This window comes from Physella acuta, unplaced genomic scaffold (assembly GCF_028476545.2).
Source record: "Physella acuta isolate Inbredline_101_S28 unplaced genomic scaffold, ASM2847654v3 ptg000308l, whole genome shotgun sequence".
In the NCBI taxonomy this organism is placed as follows: domain Eukaryota; kingdom Metazoa; phylum Mollusca; class Gastropoda; family Physidae; genus Physella; species Physella acuta.
The window spans coordinates 549,849-571,521 of record NW_026731827.1 but is presented as its reverse complement, the minus strand read 5'-3'; the positions used below and the strand labels follow the sequence as shown (position 1 = coordinate 571,521).

General features: G+C 38.2%; 2 protein-coding genes across 2 annotated transcripts; both read right to left on the bottom strand.

The window, feature by feature from the left end:
* Positions 1 to 1,971: 1,971 nt before the first annotated feature.
* On the bottom strand, positions 1,972 to 9,617 carry LOC131940012 (uncharacterized). Its single transcript, XM_059298546.1, has 8 exons — positions 9,253 to 9,617; positions 8,695 to 8,840; positions 8,361 to 8,418; positions 6,970 to 7,124; positions 6,227 to 6,302; positions 5,457 to 5,580; positions 3,752 to 3,796; positions 1,972 to 3,275 (listed from the first exon to the last, which is right to left on the bottom strand). The coding sequence occupies exons 1-8, from the start codon at positions 9,260 to 9,262 to the stop codon at positions 3,044 to 3,046; spliced, it is 846 nt and encodes a 281-aa protein (XP_059154529.1). The 5' UTR covers positions 9,263 to 9,617; the 3' UTR covers positions 1,972 to 3,043.
* Positions 9,618 to 13,064: 3,447 nt separating this feature from the next.
* LOC131940028 (uncharacterized) lies at positions 13,065 to 21,203 on the bottom strand. The gene is made up of 10 exons (XM_059298567.1): positions 21,007 to 21,203; positions 19,686 to 19,835; positions 18,622 to 18,850; positions 17,789 to 17,882; positions 17,371 to 17,556; positions 16,561 to 16,717; positions 16,005 to 16,132; positions 15,272 to 15,905; positions 14,727 to 14,937; positions 13,065 to 14,140 (listed from the first exon to the last, which is right to left on the bottom strand). The coding sequence occupies exons 1-10, from the start codon at positions 21,050 to 21,052 to the stop codon at positions 13,303 to 13,305; spliced, it is 2,673 nt and encodes an 890-aa protein (XP_059154550.1). The 5' UTR covers positions 21,053 to 21,203; the 3' UTR covers positions 13,065 to 13,302.
* Positions 21,204 to 21,673: the final 470 nt, after the last annotated feature.

The following is a 21,673-nucleotide window of genomic DNA, read 5'->3' as shown; positions in this document are numbered from 1 at the left end:
AGAATATTTGAATGGTTTGTAACAGCTATTAATAAACACCCTCTTTTTACTTACAGTGTCAGGGGACAGAACCCCATAATAAACAAATCATATTTACATGGAGCGGTTACGGTTCCTATAGATGACTTAACAAAAAAAGTAACATTTGTTTTTGTTAAAACACGATGCAGTGGAATAACTACTAATCACAATAATTTCTCAAAATTTTTTTTTAATTCAAATTGTTTAGATCATTTTAAAATTAAAGTGTTATTTTTTTAAATTTATAGTCGTTTAGGTATTTTATTAATTAATTATTAAGTCTCTTTTAACATTTGAACCAAACCTAGCCCGTCATGGAGCTAAAAGTGCAAAGCTTACCCTAAGATACAATCAGTTATTATGTTGGTTGTTTACATGTACTGTATTCTGAGAGTTGTTTTTACATTATGTCTATGTGTGTGTACCCTATTGTAAGCATACTAAATTGTGTGTTTGTAGGTGCCAAACTATGTGTATAATTACATTATTTATTTTTCCAATTTTGCTTAACGTGTGTTTCTGCATTGAATTCAGTGTTTGTGTTACCGAATATGTTTGTATGAAATATGTATTTGCATGTCTCATGCGTGCGCTTGTACCTGATTGCAAGTTTTTGTGCGGAATAAATTATGTGAGTTTTTGTCTAGCCACTGCTGCATTTTCCTATACTAAGTTATGTGACTTGGTGTATATTTCCTTTCTTGTAGCTATGTGTACTCTAATGTGTGTGTGTTTGTGTGTATTTTCATGCGTGCTTTTAATATTGTGTACGCAGGGGTAGCCTCAACATTACTAACTTAAACTCTCACTTTATTCTTAATGCATACATTTATAAAAAGAGACATATTTTTAATTTATTTATGAATTCGTTGCTATTTACTTTAACGCTACACATACTTAATAAAACAATTTTTGTACTAAATATAGTAGCCTACGTTGGCGTCAGTAGTGACGTTGGAAGTTGATGTAGGAAAGAGAGGGGGGGGGTGGTCAGAACAGATAAGATAGCATTATAAGGAACACTATTTTGACATGTATTTATATGTTGTCGTCAAAGTACACAAGTTTCTTATCAGAGTTTAGAAATAGTTTGCTCGTAATATCTTCATATTTCCTTATATAGCACATTACAGTTTGGTTGTAGTATGATATTACATAAAACGCATATTATTAATCAGTAAAGAAACTAATAATTTAGTTTAAATAATAACTGACTTTCTTAATAGTTTAGCCGGATGTATTTTGCAGTAAATGTTTCTGCCTCTCTATATAAAAATGTATTGATTCAAAAGCTTATTAATAGTATTCCCTTCTTTCATCGGGAACAGATATTTAATCTCATGATCATGCTCTTACGCTTGTACTTATTTGTTTTTGCAGACATCGTATAAAATCTCTTTTCAAGAGAGGATGGTATTTTATTCAGGTAAAGACAAATGTGTTGTATGCGCATGTTGCATACGAGAAGCTGTTGCGCATAATGTTGGTGTTTACCCTGTGGCGTCCAGTTCACTGGTACAGGTAGCACTCTATGTGTATAGAAAGCACATTGTGTGTGGATGGTACATACATCACATTTTGTGTGGTTGGGGTACCTCGTTTATCTAATCCAACAAAGCAAAAAACTACATGGAAACTTAAGGTTTCAAGCTTTTCTCGTACCAAAAACTAATGCTGATTGTCCAATAACTAAATACGTTTTTGGTAAGTGAAGTTTTTTTGGTTATGCAACGCATACTGAACAGCGATCTTGAACAGTGTTGTAGTGTGATTGATAAATCAATGTGATGTGGTGTTTTATAAAACAGGATTAGGAAAGCGTTTGCAAAATAAGTTTATGTTACAGGAAAATGGATTTAGTGTTGTTTGTCGTAGATACTTACGTAGAACACCTAACGTAATCTTAGCCATAAACTAAAAATTTCAAAGATGACAAAATAATATCGGAATACATTCGTTTACAGTGCAAGCTCCAATAAGACAATTACAACAGTGTACAAATGTAAAGTTTTTGACTCATATCCTACAACATCAGTGCGCATCACTTACATACTTTTTAAAATAATTCATTCTACACAGTCGATGGTTCCTCAACACAATCAGCCACTAACGTGATATTTGACTTAGGCGTTGAAGCTGATAAGAGCTCGCATTTCAAATAGGTCTCGTTGTTTATATGGAACCTTGGTTTTCCGCATATGGTTTCAATAAATCCGAACTTAGAAATCAATTCTTTCACACAGCTGCGGAGAAGCCTCTGGCACTCGAGATAACTTCCATCTAACCTGGTATAAGAATATTCCCTTCTAACTCGGGTTGCTAAGATAAAAATCTCCTGTAGAAAATGCTGATGGATTGGCCTCGTGTTCCGGATCCCGCCTACTGATACTCATATAAGGTATCGAGGGGAATGGAACTTGATAACACAATGGAAATGAATTATCACGCATAAACAATATTTGGTTTTATTTAGTTTTAAACTTTATAGAAGATTACTTATTTTATATAAATAGAATTTCAATATCGCTTAGTTTTTAGAAGAAATAAGTTTGAAACGATCAAGTATATCATGATGCACAATAACTACTCATAAGCCATACACTAAATACAGAAATGTAACACGCTATAATAACCGCGCATCAAATATTTCTCACATTTAAACTCTCACATCATTAAGTTGTGGATATGTAACTTGATAATCAGAAAATATCTAATGAAGATATATAGATCGACTTCCTTATTTACAAGTAACTGCTTAATTTCTGGAGTCGAAGTTGCTTCACCACCGGTGCTGACCGTAACATGGTTGGCGACACTGTAGAAAGGATGTTGGACCAGTGTAGCAAGACAAACATTCAACACTTTATGTCTTAGAAGTATAGCACATAACATTGTATCTGATAATTAGATAGCATTGTGGCGAAATCTCAGTTCATTAGCGCGATGACTTAATGTTCAAATATCTTTGTTTCATCCAAGTTCATTAGCGAGATTATTAAAATTTGATGGTCAAATATCTGAGTCAGTCGGTGGACGGTGGCCGAGACGACATGGTGGCGAAATCTCTCCACGAGTGGTTGGGGTTGTCCCGCTTGGACCTCTCGATGTCCCTGAGCAGTCTGTCCACGGTGATGTAGGTCCAGGACCTGTTCTTGTTCAGCCAGTCCGAGTTGATGACCTTTGCCCTGCTGTACATGAATGGGCTTGTCCCGAGTGTGCTGTGGCCGGGGGCTGACGAGGAGCGACTGTCGTATCTGCAGAGAGAAATTAATTTGACCAAAAAGTACCAGCGTATTGCCAGTCTTTCTTCTTCTTCTTCGTTCTTAATTATTAGTGTTGAAGGGGATCGAGATTTATCTGCCAGTGGGTTTTGAACTCGAGACTTTGTTCGAATTTATCAACCATGAGCTTTTTGCCGGTGAAACTCGAACTCCCACAAAGCTTAGACGGACGTCTATAAATGACGTTATTTTAACCGACTTTTACCATTTACCTTTCATCATAACATACGGAACCACAAGCTTAAAATGACGTCACAGTTACACTTTCTTAACAAACAATATAGTCGGTATCGACATACTAATAAATAATACATTTCTACACTCTTAATAAAGTCTACTTAAAATTAATCATATTCAGTTTAACAGTCACACATCAGTACATTAATAGAGTGTAAACGGTATATAGTTCTATTATAGATTGTAAAAATAAGTGAAGAAAGGGAACCTACTCTATTTGATAAATGCTGCTAGTCGAGTCAACTCTCGAAGATTTCCTGAGCAGAAAGAAAACACAATCTTAGTCTCATTACGGTAGCCTTACAATTTTTATAATAATAACTAATTTTAAAAGTTAAAAAAAAAATAAGTATTTTGTTAAGCTATACAAATACATGTTACATAAAAATACAATATCTTTAACTTGACACACTGTAGAAATATAACCAGAGAAGAAAAGAAGTAATGTATAATGTCTAAGTAAAAGTTTCTAAATCATAAAATGATGGTAAATAAAAGTTAAACCGTTATATTATAATTGATTTGAGCACTGAATGATCTAAAAAGGTAGGGATGTTAGCCCGACATTGGGAATGGAGGGAGGGAGGGAGTGTAATGGAAGTGTCAGGTAAATTTTATGCTTCCCACAGTCACATTACCGTAAGTATAAAAAAAAAAATTAAGTATAAATTAAAAAACAAAGCACACAATTTATGAAGTGCCAAAAGTGTTGACTACAGGTTGGAAAAAGGCTGATTGTACTAGCACAGGGGTCGGCAACCTTTTGAAGCCGAAGAGCCAAAAGTTACAATTTTCAAAATTTCCCTGATTTTAAAGAGCCACTAACATTTATTTATTTCAAATATTTTATTTTTTATTAAGATTATTAGTATTTGTACAAGGAGCTGGAGAGCCGCATCTTCATATCAAAAGAGCCGCATGCGGCTCGCGAGCCGCAGGTTGCCGATCCCTGTACTAGCACATGTGGGTGATAATTCGAAACAAGCAACATGAGTGCTCTAACTTTCTCGAACTTTGGTTATTTTAGTTCGCTGACAGCAACTCGATAAGATAAATTTTGCAGGCCGGTTTGTGTCACTTTTTCAGCCGGGTGTTTTCTGGGCAATGTTACCAAAAAAGATTTTTAAAAAATCAGCTAGACCTGTCTGCACTGTTTATTTTAATTGAAGTTGACGTCACAATGGCAGTACTATTTTCTGCACTATTTATTTTAACTGAAGTAGAGTATTATACTGACTGTGGACCTTGGTTGGGTAATGAACTATACCCTAACACATACCCTCTTTCACGGGTAGCCTATAACTTTCTGGAGCAATTCTCTTAAGCCGGTCAAGATGTAAAATTGAGCCTTTTCTCTCAACCCTGCTGCCAGAAGTTTGACCATTGGTTTTCTGTCGTCTACTTTCACTTCCCATGTACCTCACTACTTGGTATGGATACGTGGGTAGGGGGCAGGGTGGGGTAGGGTTGGGGCGGGCCAGTTTTGTTCGAGAGACGACATACACTGTGGAGCTTTGAACGGAACATGTCATTTTACACGAGATCTCCAAATCCATTACCTTGATTAATACTTTCTGTGCTTTAAATATTGTTGTTTTTGTTAAACCCTTTTACCCTCAGTACACAATTTAAGTAATTCCTGGGGGTAGGGGCGCCAACATACCGATTGGATTTATATTTCAGGCATCCGCCGTGTGAAAAATTAAAAGAAAAAAGTACCCATTTAAATCTGGCGATGTATGTCGCAGGTAAGTAGAGTATATCTGTTTCAGTGACCTCGGCACTAGAGATAGAATGGTCAGCTCTATGTTCAGCCACCTTTATTTTCTTTAACGTCAGTCAGGTACTCATAAGAGCTGGGTGGACTCAGAGACATTCTACTGACTAAAACCCGGATTATCATGTGACAAAACTCACCTGGAATTCCTCTGGCACACCTTGCATACGACGACAATTAAGAGCAGAAGAAACAGGATAGCGCACGTGCTGGCTACTGCTATGGACACATACGTGTGAGTACTCAGCTGGGTGCTAGTGGGTACTGAAATATACAACATGACGCACGATTGATTAGTTATTTTTACGTACGTTTAACTGGGTCAGTGGTTACAACTACTGCTAAGAGTTACATTAGTCATAAAATAATAATGAATATTATTATTATTAGTACTAGTAGTACTATTGATAGTATTACTACTGCTATTATTATTTTTATAATAAGCCTATTAACATTGTGATGTTGTTATTATTAATTTATAATAATAATATAAATAATGAAAAAAATATTTATTATAATATTAAGGATATTAATAATAATAATAATTACTATTATTTGTTTACCAATGTATTAATACTACTATTATTATGTTATAATTAGCCTTTTATTATTATTATTATTACTATTATTATTATTAATATTATTAATATTAATATTATTATTATTATTATTATTATTATTAGTAGTAGTAGTAGTAGTAGTAGTAGTATTAGTAGTAGTAGTAATAGTAGTAGTAGTAGTAGTAGTAGTAGTAGTAGTAGTAGTAGTAGTAGTAGTAGTAGTAGTATGATTCTTGTTATTATAATTAAACTAAATAAAGTTTTATTATTTTCATTATTTATTTCTTTAATCACACTCTAAACGATTTAAGTTTGCATTGTATCTATAACAATACACGCCTGTGAGTTACCTGCTGCTGTGACGATGCTGTCTGCCTTAACACAAATGGGAGGTGCTGGGACCCACGCCCCACTTTTACATGTCACCTGAAAAAACCCATCTCAACTATATTTTAACCGACAGAAAAATATTTGCGAAAAATTCTTCCAAATGGAAACATAATTTTTCTAAAAATGCAATATTTTTATGGAAATTATAATTTTTAGCAATATTTTACTTTGAAATACATTTAAAAAAAAAAGAAATACTTATTCATATTGAAATAGTATTTTCAAATTTAAAGAAAAATTGGGAAGACCCGTCCCAAGAAAATAATTTTCTACGCTGAAATAATATATTTCAAGATATTAATAAAAATAATGTTCACATAAACTTAACACATTGTGGTCTGGCGTTTTATATCTGTTCTATTAGAACCAGTGAATGGAATGTTTCCAATAAGTGAACAGAAATTATAAGCATAAAACTATAGGCAACACAAATAATTTTTGGTTTACATTTTTAACAATAATAACAAGTACACGAAATTTTAAGAAAAAACAAACATTGTACAACTTATATTATCGACCTTCCATTTTTCTGGTTTTAAAATTACGAACTTTAATATAATATATTTACCTGAGATAGCAGTTTTAAACTAATCAATACATTAACCAAGTTTTTTTACCTGTAAGCTACAGGTTAAAAAGTAATAAATTTAGCGTTTCACCTGAGCTGACTGTTTTACAAATGTGTTCAAGAAATCTGCCTCACCTTCGAACTGCCCTGTAGGGTGTAGGTGTCGGACAGGTAACAGGAAATGTCTACTACCGTCCCCTCCGTCCTCTCGTAGGTGCTGACTTTCAGGGAGTTGACGTTGTCGGCAAACACCAGACCCTGGTAGTCCGTGGCCAGCACGGGACACAGGTCTGAAAGTCAGGGTGGGGGAGGGGGGTCAGGTGATGGGAGCAAACTAGATGTTAGGCCCTATAATGGGTCACTTAGATGACTGAAGGCAATATGGATGTCAAAGGGTTCAATGGATTTCAGCAAAAAAAAAAAATGGTTCTACTTTACCAGAGAAATAAAAATGATTTTGTCTAAATATAGCCTATATAATTTTTTTTCTATTGATTTTTAACGCTTTATTGTTTATAATTTGAAATCTAATAACGCACAATGACAACGGTCACTACAACCTGGCCACTAACACCAAAGTCACTAGAACCTGGCCACTGACACCAAGGTCACTACAACCTGGCCACTAACACCAAAGTCACTAGAACCTGGCCACTAACACCAAGGTCACATGTCCTGGACACCAAGGTCATTACATCCTGGCCACTAACACCAAGGTCACATGTCCTTGACACCAAGGTCACTACATCTGACCACCAACACCAAGGTCACTACAACCTGGCCACTAACACCAAGGTCACATGTCCTTGACACCAAGGTCACTACATCCTGGCCACTAACACCAAAGTCACATGTCCTGGACACTAAGGTCATTACATCCTGGCCACTAACACCAAGGTCACATGTCCTTGACACCAAGGTCACTACATCTGACCACCAACACCAAGGTCACTACAACCTGGCCACTAACACCAAGGTCATTACAACCTGGCCACTAACACCAAGGTCACATGTCCTTGACAGCAAGGTCACTACATCTGGCCACCAACACCAAGGTCACTACATCTGGCGACCAACTCGTGATGCCACACCTGCCCCTAGCTACAGCCTAACTTAATAAAAAAAAATAACGATTGTATTTTTTTCAATACTCATTGGCAGGTGTAAGCAATTAACTTTGTATAATTGCTTATTGCGTCTCACAGTCTCGCGTGCACGGCCGGCTGTTGATGGGCCGTGAGTAATTGTTTCAGGTGCCGCTCAAGTCAAGTTCTAAGGCTTATAGAGGCAAGCTCTTCACAGTACAACTACACAATTTACAGAAGATATAATATAGTACATTTCTGTCAAATAGATTAATGTTCGTCTTTAGTAGACCAACCGTGTTTGGATGATAAGTAAAGAGAGTTTTTAAAAAAATCTTGATGGTATCCTAAAATAAAGATTCCTGCCTTTCATAAATAGGCCTTAATCTAGAATTATTTCTAACATTTTATCTCAGGTTTAGACCATATCTCCCAGCTTACCGGCATTTTTTACACACGAGGGCTGCTGTGGTTTCCATGCACCATTGACACAGGTAACCTGGTGGATTAAATGTTCGTTTTAATGTCAGAATAGTCACGTTATTGGTCTCAGGGTGTGCCCATCCCGTCCATTTTAAATTCAATTTGAAATAAATTTTACTTTTCAAATAAACAATTATTTCATTTTAATATATTAAATAAAACACGTTTTCTATTTAAGTTTCATAAAGACAAGCTATGAAGTTTTCTGTGTGCTGGAACTCCTTTAAGCATGTTGGTATAACTGTTCCTGATGTTGTTGCAAGAGCTATACTACATACAGTAATCAACAAACCGGCGAGCTGCCTTTAAGAGTGTAGGAGTTTGAGCTGTAGCACGAGACTTTGACCACCGTCCCGTTGGTGCGGCTGTCGGTGCTCACGACAAGAGCTGCTGGGTTGTCGGCCGTGATGATACCACTGGACAGGGCAGGGCAGGTGGCTAGTGGTGCAGAACGTTTTTTGTTTACATATATATATATATATATATATATATATATATATATATATATATATATATATATATATATATATATATATATATATATATATAGCCACATATCAGTAAATTGTGCGGCGTGGCCTAGAGGTAGAGAGCTAGACTGCTAATTAGGGAGTCTCGAGTCCGAATCTGTGTACACGTGAGCAAAACGTCCCCGAGGCAATCCAGTGAAAGTTAAGACGGCTGGGCATAGTGCTGACCACAGTATCCTCTCATATGCCGAGGTCACAGAAACAGGTGAACTTAAATTCACTTGCCCCATGAACCGTCAGGTTCGAAAAGGGAAATTTACTTACTTTACTATATATCATTACATTAATCAAATATAAAACAATTTAATTTAATTAAATACCTGTCGCCATCTCACGAAGATGTGCTAATTCTTGCTCTGCTTAATTAGTATTAACGTTAAATCCAGATGATCTCGTGATCTGCTCTCACACGGAGAATCATAATCAAAGTTTGTAGACGAATAACCGCACAATTCATTACAGCCCACATCCACATTCAAAAGTATCGTGTTTCTTAAAGGTGAGTACTACACACGCAGTCTCTGATGTGAAGCGAAATTCCCGCCGTGTAATGTACACACTAGGTCACACAAGCACATACACGGAATTCAAATTTGTATGAAGACACAGTATTTGTACAGTTATATTCGAGACCACAAAAACACATACATAAAATGTGTGTAGATGGAAACTGCTTGTACATGCTCAGTCGAGCAGATTGTGAATGTGATATGTTTACACACAATCATTGATTTATCGATCACCAGCACACTCACACTACCACCAGCTGTTACACGCTAGAGCCCCGCCCAGAACTCCACCCCACCCCCTCATCACATACTCATACGATTATAAATCATTGGTTGTGTTATCGATCTATGAGTAATATATTTGTGTAGCAATAATGGGCGTATCGTGTTTTTAAACATCAACTCAAGATTTCAAGTACAGATTAAACCAGATTTAGCGTTGGGTTTCATCTGTTAATCTTTAATCGAATAAGTTTAAATGTTGATTTAGCAGCTATAGGCGACTAGTTACTATAAGAAAAATACATTATTAATATGTTTTTAGATAAAAGGCGTCTTAAAAAAGGTAAATTTTACAGAGCAAGGTACGAGAGCCTTTTTATTTTGGCAATAATAGGTACCTGAGTCCACCCAGCACTGATGGGTATCTAGCTCAAGTTAGAAAAAGTAAAGCCGGCTGGGTTAAGTGCTGACCACATTATCCATTCTTAAGCTGAGGTTACATAAACAGGTGAACTCTACTTCACTTGCCCATAGACAGATGGTTTGGAAGAGGAACTGTCATAATTTTTTTTACTAAAGGGGTCATCCATAAATGGCGTCTCGCTTTTTTGACGATTTTCACATCCCCCCCTCCCCTGCGTCACAAAAAGCCAGACACACTCCATAAAATGACGCCACACCTCAGCCTACAACCCCACTTAAAATAGCTGTTGAATTTTTCTTAAAACATCGTTATTTTTCAAAAATTTTGTCAGAACTCTGTCAACATAGAGTATTTTGATCAATTCCTATTACAATTTATTAAAACAGTTTTCTAAAACGCGAAATAAGGTCTAAAACTGATTTTCTAACCTTGCTTTTTTATAATGCAAAAAAGTGACGTCACACCACCTGAACGCTCCCCAACCCCGCCTCCCCCTCATCACACACCGTCACAAAATTACGGACCCCCCTCCCCCCTACGAGTGTGACGTCATTTATGGACGACCCCAAAAGGTAATTAGTACCTTGATGAATAAAAGATGATTACGTGTGGTCAATTCCATAGAAAAAACAGCGATAAGGTTAGGTCAGTTCTATAGATATTAGATAGATTAGATGTGGAGAGTTTTTTTTTTAATTGAGTGATTAGGTGAGGACAGTTCCATAGAAAATAGAGAGATTAGGTGAGGACAGTTCCATAGAAAATATAGAGATTAAGTATGGACAAGTTGCATAGAAAATAGAGAGATTAGCCTGATTAAGTGAGGTCAACTAAAGTGATGAAACAGCAACTAACATCAAGCGACGTCTAGTTACAGTAGAACACACGGCTCTTCTATGCTTGTCTTTTGACTGTCCTGTCAACATCTGCTGTTAAGTCAACACAAATCCTGCTTAAATCGATTTCTTCGAGGGATACGAAGTATTAAAACTAATCCGTCTACTATAGATAAAGATTAAGCTTGATTTTAGGCTTACTATAGTTTGCTTACTTGCAGATAGTACGAAGTTTGCATTGCATGTTAAGATTATAATCGAAAGCTGCCGTTCAAATAGTGACCTAGTAATTAAAATAACGAACATACATCATCAATAGATATTGACCAAATCATTACGATAACGAACGTATATCAGATATTGATATCACCATTAATAAAAATAACGTATATTACTGATAGATATTTACCTAACTATAATAAGTATGTCATCAAAAAATACATTTCTTATAAATTTGAATGTTAAAAGCTATATTTACTATAACAAGCGGGGTAATTCTGAACATAATGCCGGATCACCAACTCTTTTATCTAAGTTACGTCCCCTACATCAACACCTTATGTAAACAGGCTGTGTGTAAAACAAGTTGGAACTTTACAGACAAGACGAGCATAGATGAGGAACATAAACAAAACAGCGGCAGATAGAAAATGTTTTGCAATCAAATTTTAATTTTTCAAAAATTTCAAGTATAAACCGGATGACATATTATGAACAGAAAAAAATTGTTTCATAAAAAGGGAAAGAAGCTACAATACATTTTAAATGAATATTGTTTAATTTTATTTATCACCTCCCTTTGACATGTTTAGACGTAAAAGGTATATTGGATTTAATTTTGTGTTCATAAAACTAGCTTATTTTAAACCGGCATAACTAGACATTTATATAAATGTTTATTCTAAAAATAGGTCCAACGATACAACAAATTTTCTCATTATACAATAAAATACCCTACAAAAATTGTTACAATATTTCTTGTCACAACATTAGCAGTACAGAGCAGTACTTCTACCTAAACCACAACCCGCGCCTTAGATGGTGGGGCAGTCATAAAAATTAGGGGGTTACACGATATATGATAATTATGGTGACTAAGACAGGGGGTCACATGATATATGAGAATCATGGTGACTAAGACAGGGGGGTCACACGATATATGAAAATCATGGTGACTAAGACAGGGGGTTACAAGATATATGATAATTATGGTGACTAAGACAGGGGGTCACACGATGTATGAGAATCATGGTGACTAAGACAGTGGGTTACACGATATATGAGAATTATGGTGACTAAGGGGTTAAACGATATATGAGAATTATGGTGACTAAGACAGGGGGTCACACGATATATGAGAATTATGGTGACTAAGACAGGGGGTCACACGATATATGAGAATCATGGTGACTAAGACAGGGGGTTACAAGATATATGATAATTATGGTGACTAAGACAGGGGGTCACACGATGTATGAGAATCATGGTGACTAAGACAGTGGGTTACACGATATATGAGAATTATGGTGACTAAGACAGGGGGTCACACGATATATGAGAATTATGGTGACTAAGGCAGTGGGTTACACGATATATGAGAATTATGGTGACTAAGACAGGGGGTCGCACGATATACGAGAATCATGGTGACTAAGCCAGATCTATCCAAAAACACCTATCTAATACCGGCTAACGTGTCTGTGCTAATTACCTATCTATAATGGCTACAATAGAAACTAACAACTTCATTGATTTAGAATTCTGTTACATTGCAATTAGATTACACCCGGTAGGAGCTAGTAAAGTTGATAGAAAAGTGTAGATCACAACGAACCTATTACCAGTAATGGCAAAATATAAGATACAAATGGCTTCAGTATTTCATAGCGAGTCAAATGTTTACTTGTTTACATAATGTTCCAGTGTTCATTTTTCCTTGATGGCGACTAAGGCTTCAACATTTAGGTTCGAAATTTAGGAATTTCATTGAAGAATTTTAAAATTTGATCAGTATCTTTTTATGTACATAAAAAAAAGTTCAATGCTGTTTCTCAATTGTTTCCTTATCTTTACTTATTGCAAGTGAGATTATTTTAATTACAACACGTTTCGGATCCAAACAAAATAGAAATAAACCAAGGGATAGTGCAGACATTTTAATATTTTGTTGATTTGGATATGATTTTACAATTTTTTTTAATAAACTATTTTTGATCAACGAAATATCAACAGTCTTTTTTTAAAAAAAAAAACTTTATTGAAATAACAAATAAAATAATTATATGGCAGTTTGGCATTTTTGGTGTAAAATTAAAAAAAACAAACAGAAGTACGATTTAGGTTTAGTTAGATCTAGGTTAAAACTTAAACATTTCTAAATCAATTTCGCAAATGTCTTTTACGCTTGGCGAACTGTTTCTGCGCGACCATCATTTCTTTGGAGTCTGAAATTCTCGGGAACAAGTTGTTGTACGCCGCCCTCATCTCACGGGAGTCCTGGACTCCGTTCCTGCCCATAAAGCTGGCAATCTGGTTCCCGGGGGGTAATTTCCTTCGCTCTGATGACGTCTGCATGGACTTCGCCTCCCTAGAGGTCCCCCTGGACGATGCTCTCCGGCCGGTTTCCTTAGATGTCCTCTCGCCACTCCTCTGCCTAACTCCGGAATTGGAAGGGTTATGTTTCTTGTTCTTTACTTCCCGACTCGCTGTCCGCGCTGGACTGAGTTTTGGTGAATGTTTCTTTGTGTTTATTTTCGGGCTCAGCCTGTAGGATTCCTGATCCTCAATGAGGGCACCTCGAAACAGCGGGTCTGTTTTCTCCAGGTCCGTGTACAGCGCGCCAGCAGCATCCAGCTCGTCCTTTTCGTTCTCGGTTTTCTTCTTCTCGTTGCCGTGGTCTCCTCGGAAGAAAACATCGTCGTTGTTATCGGTGTTGTCCATGTCGTCAAAGCGTGCAGGTCCATTGGGCTCGTCCAAATCTGTGCCGCCAAACTGCGCTGACTCTCGCATGGTTTTGAACCTTCTTTCACTTTCGGTTTCAAAATCTTCCAGAGATCTCCGCCCTAGACTGGCCGAGCCTTTGAAAGCCGGAAGTTGGGCTTCCTCGTTCTCTAGGTCGTCAGCGACATCCGTGACTTCCTCCTCCGGCACTTCCTCTTCTGTCTGTTGGTAGGTCATGTAGCGACGTGCGAACTCTGTGCTAGTCATGGTTATACTTCTGCAAAGTTAAAACAGAGATGGTGTCAAAAGAAGAGCTCTAATTCACTTCTCAGCTAAACATCCAGATTTGTAGCTTTAGGAGTATTGACATGTCGCAAATAGAGTACTCGATACTAAATTTGAAATTATCGAGTTAGTTGCGGGTTCGAATCCAACGAGTACCTGACACGAAATGAGGTAAGTGAAACCCATAGGTGATTGAGCTCACCAAACAATTCAATATGCCGATTCAAAGACCCACATGAAATCTACTTCATCTACCCTATGGTCAGAAAGTTTATTTTATTTTTCCGTCTTTAAAAGCATTTATTTTTATTGCTAATTACACTACTTAAACATCAAAACATTTAAACCTACCATTGGCTTACATTAACATTCCATGGTTTTTTTTTTTTTACTTCTTTACTTTAACATTCGAACAATTTAGAATATAAAGTAGCAATCTTGGCTTTGAAATTAGACTATAGATAAATCTATTTAAATAACAACACCTATCTCACACCCCTCTACCCTTTTCAAATAGAAGCCTCAATATACTTTATATTCAACTGAGCTTAAGAACTCTACAGGGCTAACAAGCTTACATTTGAGCGTTTTCAATGCAGCACAATTTGTATTTCTTCTCGCACATCTTGGAGCCCTGGCCCATGAGAGCCTCTGTAACAAACTTTCGGGCCCGGTCGGCACACTCCAGGTCTGCTTGAGGTTTGGTGTAGACCGTGACGGTAGTTCCCTGGGTGGATCCGAACTCACAACATCTCTCCATCATCCGGATCTTCTGCAACGTTGTTAGCTCTGAAAGATCATCAACAATCAGTGGTGATTTTATGAATCAACTTAAGGTTATGTTGAATGATTATCAACAAATAATGATGATCTGTTGAAGATCATCAATAAAGTATGATGATCTTTTAAAAAATATGAAAAGTTGTAACGAGACTTGCGTGAGATATCATCATTAGAGTTTGACATATGAAAGAGTTACGAATTACGTTTGGTCTTTGTAATCGTTTTAGTATATAGGAACCTGATATTGTACAACTACAAATAGTATACATTTGATCTAAGATTCTGGGTTTAAATGCATGAAGAGTAAAGACTCCATATCAATGGTTATGTGGTTACTTACTTCGGCTTGCGCCTGGTCTGTTTGAGGTGGACGTGGACTCTCCCCCTTGACCTCTCGTCCTATCCATCTGCTCCCTAGACCCGGTCCTGATGTCCTTCTCCTGACTCGCCCTCAAGGGTTTCTTCCCCTTGGACCTTTGTCTACCAGATCTACCACCATCCACCCTCTCTTCCGGTGCCTCAGCCTCTCTCGACGCTCCTGGTTTGACCTTTCCGGAATCGAATTGTGTTACCTCCTTTTGCGCGCTGGAAACTCGATCACGTTGAGATTTTGGTGGATGTTTTTGCCCCTCCGTTTCACGCATGTCTGTAGCTTCCGCTTCCTTACTGTTCCCATATTTCCTGACCGGCTTTTTCAGTTCACCGGATATCTCATCTTTATCTTTAGCGTTACCCCGTTGTCGCTCTTTGTTCACTGAGAGTTGCTTGTAGCCAGGTTTACCCACCTCTTCTTTGCTGGTTTTCACATCTTGACCTACATTGTCATTAAAAACTTCTTCACCGTTGCCCTCAGGTTGCGTCCCTTCAACAATTTTATCTTCGTTTTCATCCTCATTTTCATCAGAATTTTCCTCGGTAGCCTCTGCTTTCTTTTGGAATACAACATTTCGGAGGAGATTCAATATGGATGCGTCCTAGAAATAAAAAACAAGAAATGTGGCAAATTACATTGAACACAGAATAAACTGTCTTTCATGTACACCATTTGAAAGAGAATAAACGCTGTTTCATACCGTCTCAAAAGCGAAAATATGGAGGTCGTTGAGTGGGTTGGTATCATCGTCTGAGAATTGTAGAATGTGACGCCGTCTGCTAATCGTATGTTCGGATGGCTCACCAAAACAGTCGTAGCTCATGGAACCTGGGAATAGAGTTCACATTGGAGGTGAGTAATACATCATATGGAGCACACATAGTAGACATGTCACGTAACATAGAGTCCCAGTACTACAGTATGTCGAGCACACATAGAAGACATGTCCCCTAACATAGGCCCAGTACTACAACATATGGAGCACACATAGAAGACATGTCCCCTAACATAGGCCCAGTACTACAACATATGTAGGAAACAAAATGACTATTTCACAAGCAAACATGATTTACTAAAACAGGTGGAAGATACAGATGACCCCAAGTTATCGTCTAATATTATCAAGTATCTAGCATCAAATGAGATAATACAAGACACAGATAATATTATCAAGTATCTATCATAAAATGAGATAATTCAGGACATAGATTATATTATCAATTATCTAGCATCAGATGAGACCAATCAGGCCATACTTAGAACCAGTTGATGACAGCAGTAAGCCTCCCTGTTGCGTAAGTGCAACAGATTGTTGTGATTGAAAGGATTGGGCAGATCTCCTGACCTACAGATGCCATCCACGCGGTACATTCCGGTCACTTTCAAGCACTCGGCCTTTTCGCTGATTGTGTTCTGCAAATGAAATCACTCGCAACATTCATCAAACTTTACACACATTTTAATTATCTTAATTTTTTACCAGTCTAAAATGTGTTGTTTTTTTATGATTAAATTAAGATCACCAACCCACGTTTTGACCCGGTGTCACCTCGACCTACAACCTCATGTTACCAACCCACCTCCTAACCCATATCACCAATTCACGTTATGATCCAAATATCACCAAGACATTTTTAAACCGTGTGTCACCATCACACATCCTGACAGTGTCACCAACCCACAACTCAACCCCGTGTTACCGCCGCACCATCAGACCCCGTGTCACCCCCTGACCCCTTTGTCACCACCCCAGCCCCTTAAGCCGTATCACCAACCCACCTCATAAACCCCTGACTCCATATTACCACCTGACCCCCTGATCCCTGTGTCACCACCCCAGCCCCTGAAGCCTCATAAGCCCTTGACCCCTGTGTCACCACCTTACCACCTGGCCATTGTGTCACCACCTGACCCTCTGACCCTTGTTTCACGAGCTGACTCCCTGACCCTTGTGTCACCACCTGACCTCCTGACCCTTGTGTCACGACCTGACCCCTGTGTCACCACCTGACCCCCTGACCCTTGTGTCACGACCTGACCCCCTGACCCCTGTGCCAGCAACCCACCTTGTAGCAGCACTGTTCGTTGTCAAACCTCCGTCCCTCCAACTCCATTTTCAGGTGATACTTGGGTCCGTCGCTCGACAGGTCAGGCTTGTATGACTTGATGAACTCCGGGTTGTTAAAGATGGCATCAACATCGTGAAGGCCATTGGCCGCACACAGAGCGTTGATGTAGTTTTCTTGGCTCGTCTAAAGGAAACAAATATAGACGTGAGGTCATAAAGTACTCACTAGAAGTGACGTCATAAAGTACTCACTAGACGTGTCGTCATACTTAAAGTACTCATTAGAGGTGACGTCATACTTGAGGCACACGTAGGACGTGACGTCGTAAAGAAAGTACAAAGTAAAGTGACGTCGTGAAAATAGTAGGCTACAGGATAATCGTGACGTCATGGAGAAAGTACAGTGTGTATCTCACCTGTCTCTCCACACACACTTGTTGGGACAGAAGACCATTTGTTTCTTTGGTGTCATCCCAGAAGTAGCCGTTAGCCTTGTCAGTCACCACAGCTCTGTGGGCATTTACAGTAGTTTACAACACAATTATAACATTTACAGTAGTTTACAACACAATTATAACATTTACAGAAATTTATAATACGATTATAACATTTACAGCAGTTTCTAACACAATTATAACATTTACAGCAGTTTACAACACAATTATAACATTTACAGCAGTTTATAACACAATTATAACATTCACGGCAGTATATAACACAATTATAACATTTATATTTACATCAGTTTACAAAACAATTATAATATTTTTAGCAGTTTACAACACAATTATAACATTTTAAAAAATTGTACACGTTGTTCCTATGTAATACACATGAGCTTTTTGTTCACATTTGACACAGCAATATACAAATACACTTTTAAACACCGTTCACAACATTTACAACACAAGTACAGTAATATCTTCTTCCTCTAAGTTCTTAATGTAACACTATACAGTAATAAACCAACTAATATAAATTCGTACACGAACTTCTCAGTGGGCCCCCCCCCCCCCCCATCACAACCCATACTTCAAATTCTCTCACAGATCAAACTTTTTTCTGTGTTGGAGTTTTAGGAGCCAGTCTCTCTTTTTCTGAAATGTGAGGTCTAAATTGTTTGGTATCAGCTTTGATATTTTTGCTCAATGTATTGAGATCCTGTGATAGTCTAATTGTTTGGTACTAACTCTCATATTTCGGCTTATCTTATTATATAAAAAAACCCATTGAAATCCTCCTGACTTACCTAAACTGAACACACCCACAAAATGGCGGCGTCCACATCAGCTGCGGCAGATGTTTATGAGTGCCGTGGGCCGTGGTCCTCAGATACTCTGGACAGTTCCCCTGTCTGGCACCGTGCGTGTAGTTCCCCTGCTTGAACTGGAATCTTCCAGACCCGCAGCCCTCGTCAGTCGGCTCGACGAAGATCGTTACATTGCTGAACTTTGTGCTCTTGTGGACTGATATTAGGACTGGGAATAGGTAATTAGACTGTAGCTAGTCATTGTTGCTAAACAGAGCCAAATGGTTATCCGAGGTGGATTGAGGTTAGATGAGGAAAGACTGGGAAAAGGCGATTAGACTGCAGCTAGTCATTGTTGCTAAACAGAGCCAAATGGTTATCCGAGGTGAAGAGGGATTGGGAAAAGGCGATTAGACTGTAGCTAGTCATTGTTGCTTAACAGAGCCATTCTGTCATGTGTGGTGTTTATCAATATCTTAGTGTATGTAATGTGTGGGTGCTTATAAATATCTTAGGTTGTGAATGTCAGTGTGTGTGGGTGGGTGGAGGGCAAAATCCTAGTAATGTTGTAGGACAATAGGTGGTTGATCTGATGGGTACTTGAATCGCGTTAGGATTAGAAGAGGCAGATGAGTATAGTGCTGAGGTTAATAAAACTGGTAAACTCTACTTCTCCTACCACACGGCATCGGACATGTCTTGCAAGAGACGGTTTATTTCATTTTTAGCTAAGACGGCTAGTAAAGGAAGGTATGACTAAAAACATGAATTTGTCTTATAACTGACAGGTTACATAAGAGAAGGTAGGAATTGGTCTTATATTACTTACAACTAACATGTCCCATAAAAGAGCTTATATAATTGTCATATGATTTACATGTCTTATAATAAAGGATATATAATTAGGTTATTTGATCAACATGTCCGATTGGAGAGGATATATAATTTGTTCGTATGATTTACATATCATATAACAGAGGATATATAATTTGGTTATATAATCAACATCTCTTATAACAGAGGATATATAATTTGGTTATATAATCAACATGTCTTGAACTTACCCCCGTAGTCAGTGCTTCCATCGTGTTCCTTAAACTCCAGGCTAAACAAAGGACTCCGGTCACTTTTGCTGAGTCTGTTTTTACTGCGGGACACAGAGGGTGAAGTTGGGGGGCTCGGGCAGGTATCCCCTGGGGTGGTGTACACGCTCCCTGTGTGGTCAGAAATAGTATAATTAATTAAAGTTCATTGCTGATTATTAATGATTAGTTTTAATTACAACAGTGTCACTATTTCAACGAATATCTCGTAAAGTGATTTTTTTTTCTTGCTATACAATTTATAAACACAATCGCACTAAGATGCTAGCCGTTATCATCTAGAAAGATGTGTACCCTTCACACCCTACCCCCATCCCCCCACCCCCCTATAGTCACGTCGCGTCAACCAAAAGACAGACCTTACACTAAAATGCTGTCTCACTTCAGCCTTTGACTTAAAATTGCTGTTTTTGTTGTTTGATTTAAAAAATTTTTTTACTGATCAACCAAATAGGATGATGACATCCAACGTTATGCTTTAGAGTCGGACTGTATTAGGGTATAACACCGTGTCGAAGATTTGCTTACACTGACTGAGATTATCAGCGTCAACCATTTGATAAAACTAATTATTTAAGTCATAGCCATCTTAAAATATACTGCGACGCCATCTGATAACAGGATGACATGATAATTCGGATGCTTTTTAGTAGGCCTACATATATATATATATATATATATATATATATATATATATATATATATATATATATATATATATATATATATATATATATAAGTAAAGTAAAGTAAAGTTTCCCTTTCAAACCTGACGGTCTATGGGGCAAGTGAAGTAGAGTTCACTTGTTTCTGTGACCACGGCATATGAAGAGATAGTGTGGTCAGCACTATGCCCAGTCGCCATTACTTTCCCTAACGTGAGTTAGGTACCCATCAGAGTTGGGCGGACTCAGGCAGTGGCGTAGCGAGGGGGGGGGGGCGGGGGGGGGGACATATGTCCCCGGGCGCCGACCTTAGGGGGGGGCGCCAAATTGAAAGTTTGAGCGGGGTGCAAATGAAAAGTTCGAGGGGGGGGGGTGCAAATCGAAAGTTTGAGGGGGGGGGGGTGCAAATGAAAAGTTCGAGGGGGGGGGGTGCAAATCGCCAAATTGAAAGTATGTCCCCGGGCGCCGGGAAGGGTCGCTACGCCTCTGGACTCAGGGACGGTTTACTGACTTATATATATATATATCGTTTTTATATATTCGGTCTGTTGCATGTTAGCCACTATGCGAAACCGTTTAGAAAAAAAAATGTTTAAAATATTTCTCGAAACACTCACCACAGACGAGTGAGATGACCATCAACAGATCTCTTAGAGTTCTCATGGCTAGGCTGATGTCTTCCTATAGCAACGTCTTGACACGACCTAATGAAAACTTTTAACGCGGAGAGTCTTGGTCCGCTGGCACTTACAGCACTGGCAGAAGACGACCGAGTTCTAGACCTGCCTGTCCCACACTGGAGTCCCCCGTCAGCCACCCTCCCCCCCGGTGTGTACGACCCCAACTGTACACCCACCCCCAGGTGTACACCCACCCCCAGGTGTACACAACGTGCTTTTGACGTGCGGGGACGCTGGGTCTCTGTGACCCGTGCAGTAGTGAAGGCCATTGAAAGCCGCGGGTAAAAAAGATTTCACTCGTGTACGCTCCGTCCCCGCCCCTACACATTATAAAAAGTTATTTCCCCTGAAGAACTAAATACCACTCTAAAGCTTTTAAAAAATGTTATCAAAGTGTTGTTCGTCCTTATTTTTTCTTCTTTAAACAACCACTTTGACTTAGGACGGGTTATCTTTTCACTGAGCTACCATCTTAACCTAATTTTAAGTGCAACTGCTACCTTGTCAAAAACAGCCAAATCCCTGTATTACAGTTACTGGGTGTAGATTTTAGCCCAGCTTTAGCATCTAACGTTTTTTTTTTTTCTTAAAGGACAAAATCTTT

Excerpts from the sequence above, each read along its gene's own strand:
- LOC131940012 (XM_059298546.1), bottom strand. Across the intron at positions 8,419-8,694 it reads CTCTTAAAGGCAGCTCGCCG|GTTACCTGTGTCAATGGTGC; the intron begins GTTTGTTGATTA and ends TTAATCCACCAG. Across the intron at positions 3,797-5,456 it reads GTGTGCCAGAGGAATTCCAG|GAAATCTTCGAGAGTTGACT; the intron begins GTGAGTTTTGTC and ends CTTTCTGCTCAG.
- LOC131940028 (XM_059298567.1), bottom strand. The coding sequence starts at position 21,052 with ATGAGAACTCTAAGAGATCTGTTGATGGTCATCTCACTCGTCTGTG. Across the intron at positions 17,883-18,621 it reads TGTGGGTGTGTTCAGTTTAG|AGCTGTGGTGACTGACAAGG; the intron begins GTAAGTCAGGAG and ends AAATGCCCACAG. Across the intron at positions 15,906-16,004 it reads ATATTTTCGCTTTTGAGACG|GACGCATCCATATTGAATCT; the intron begins GTATGAAACAGC and ends TTTTATTTCTAG.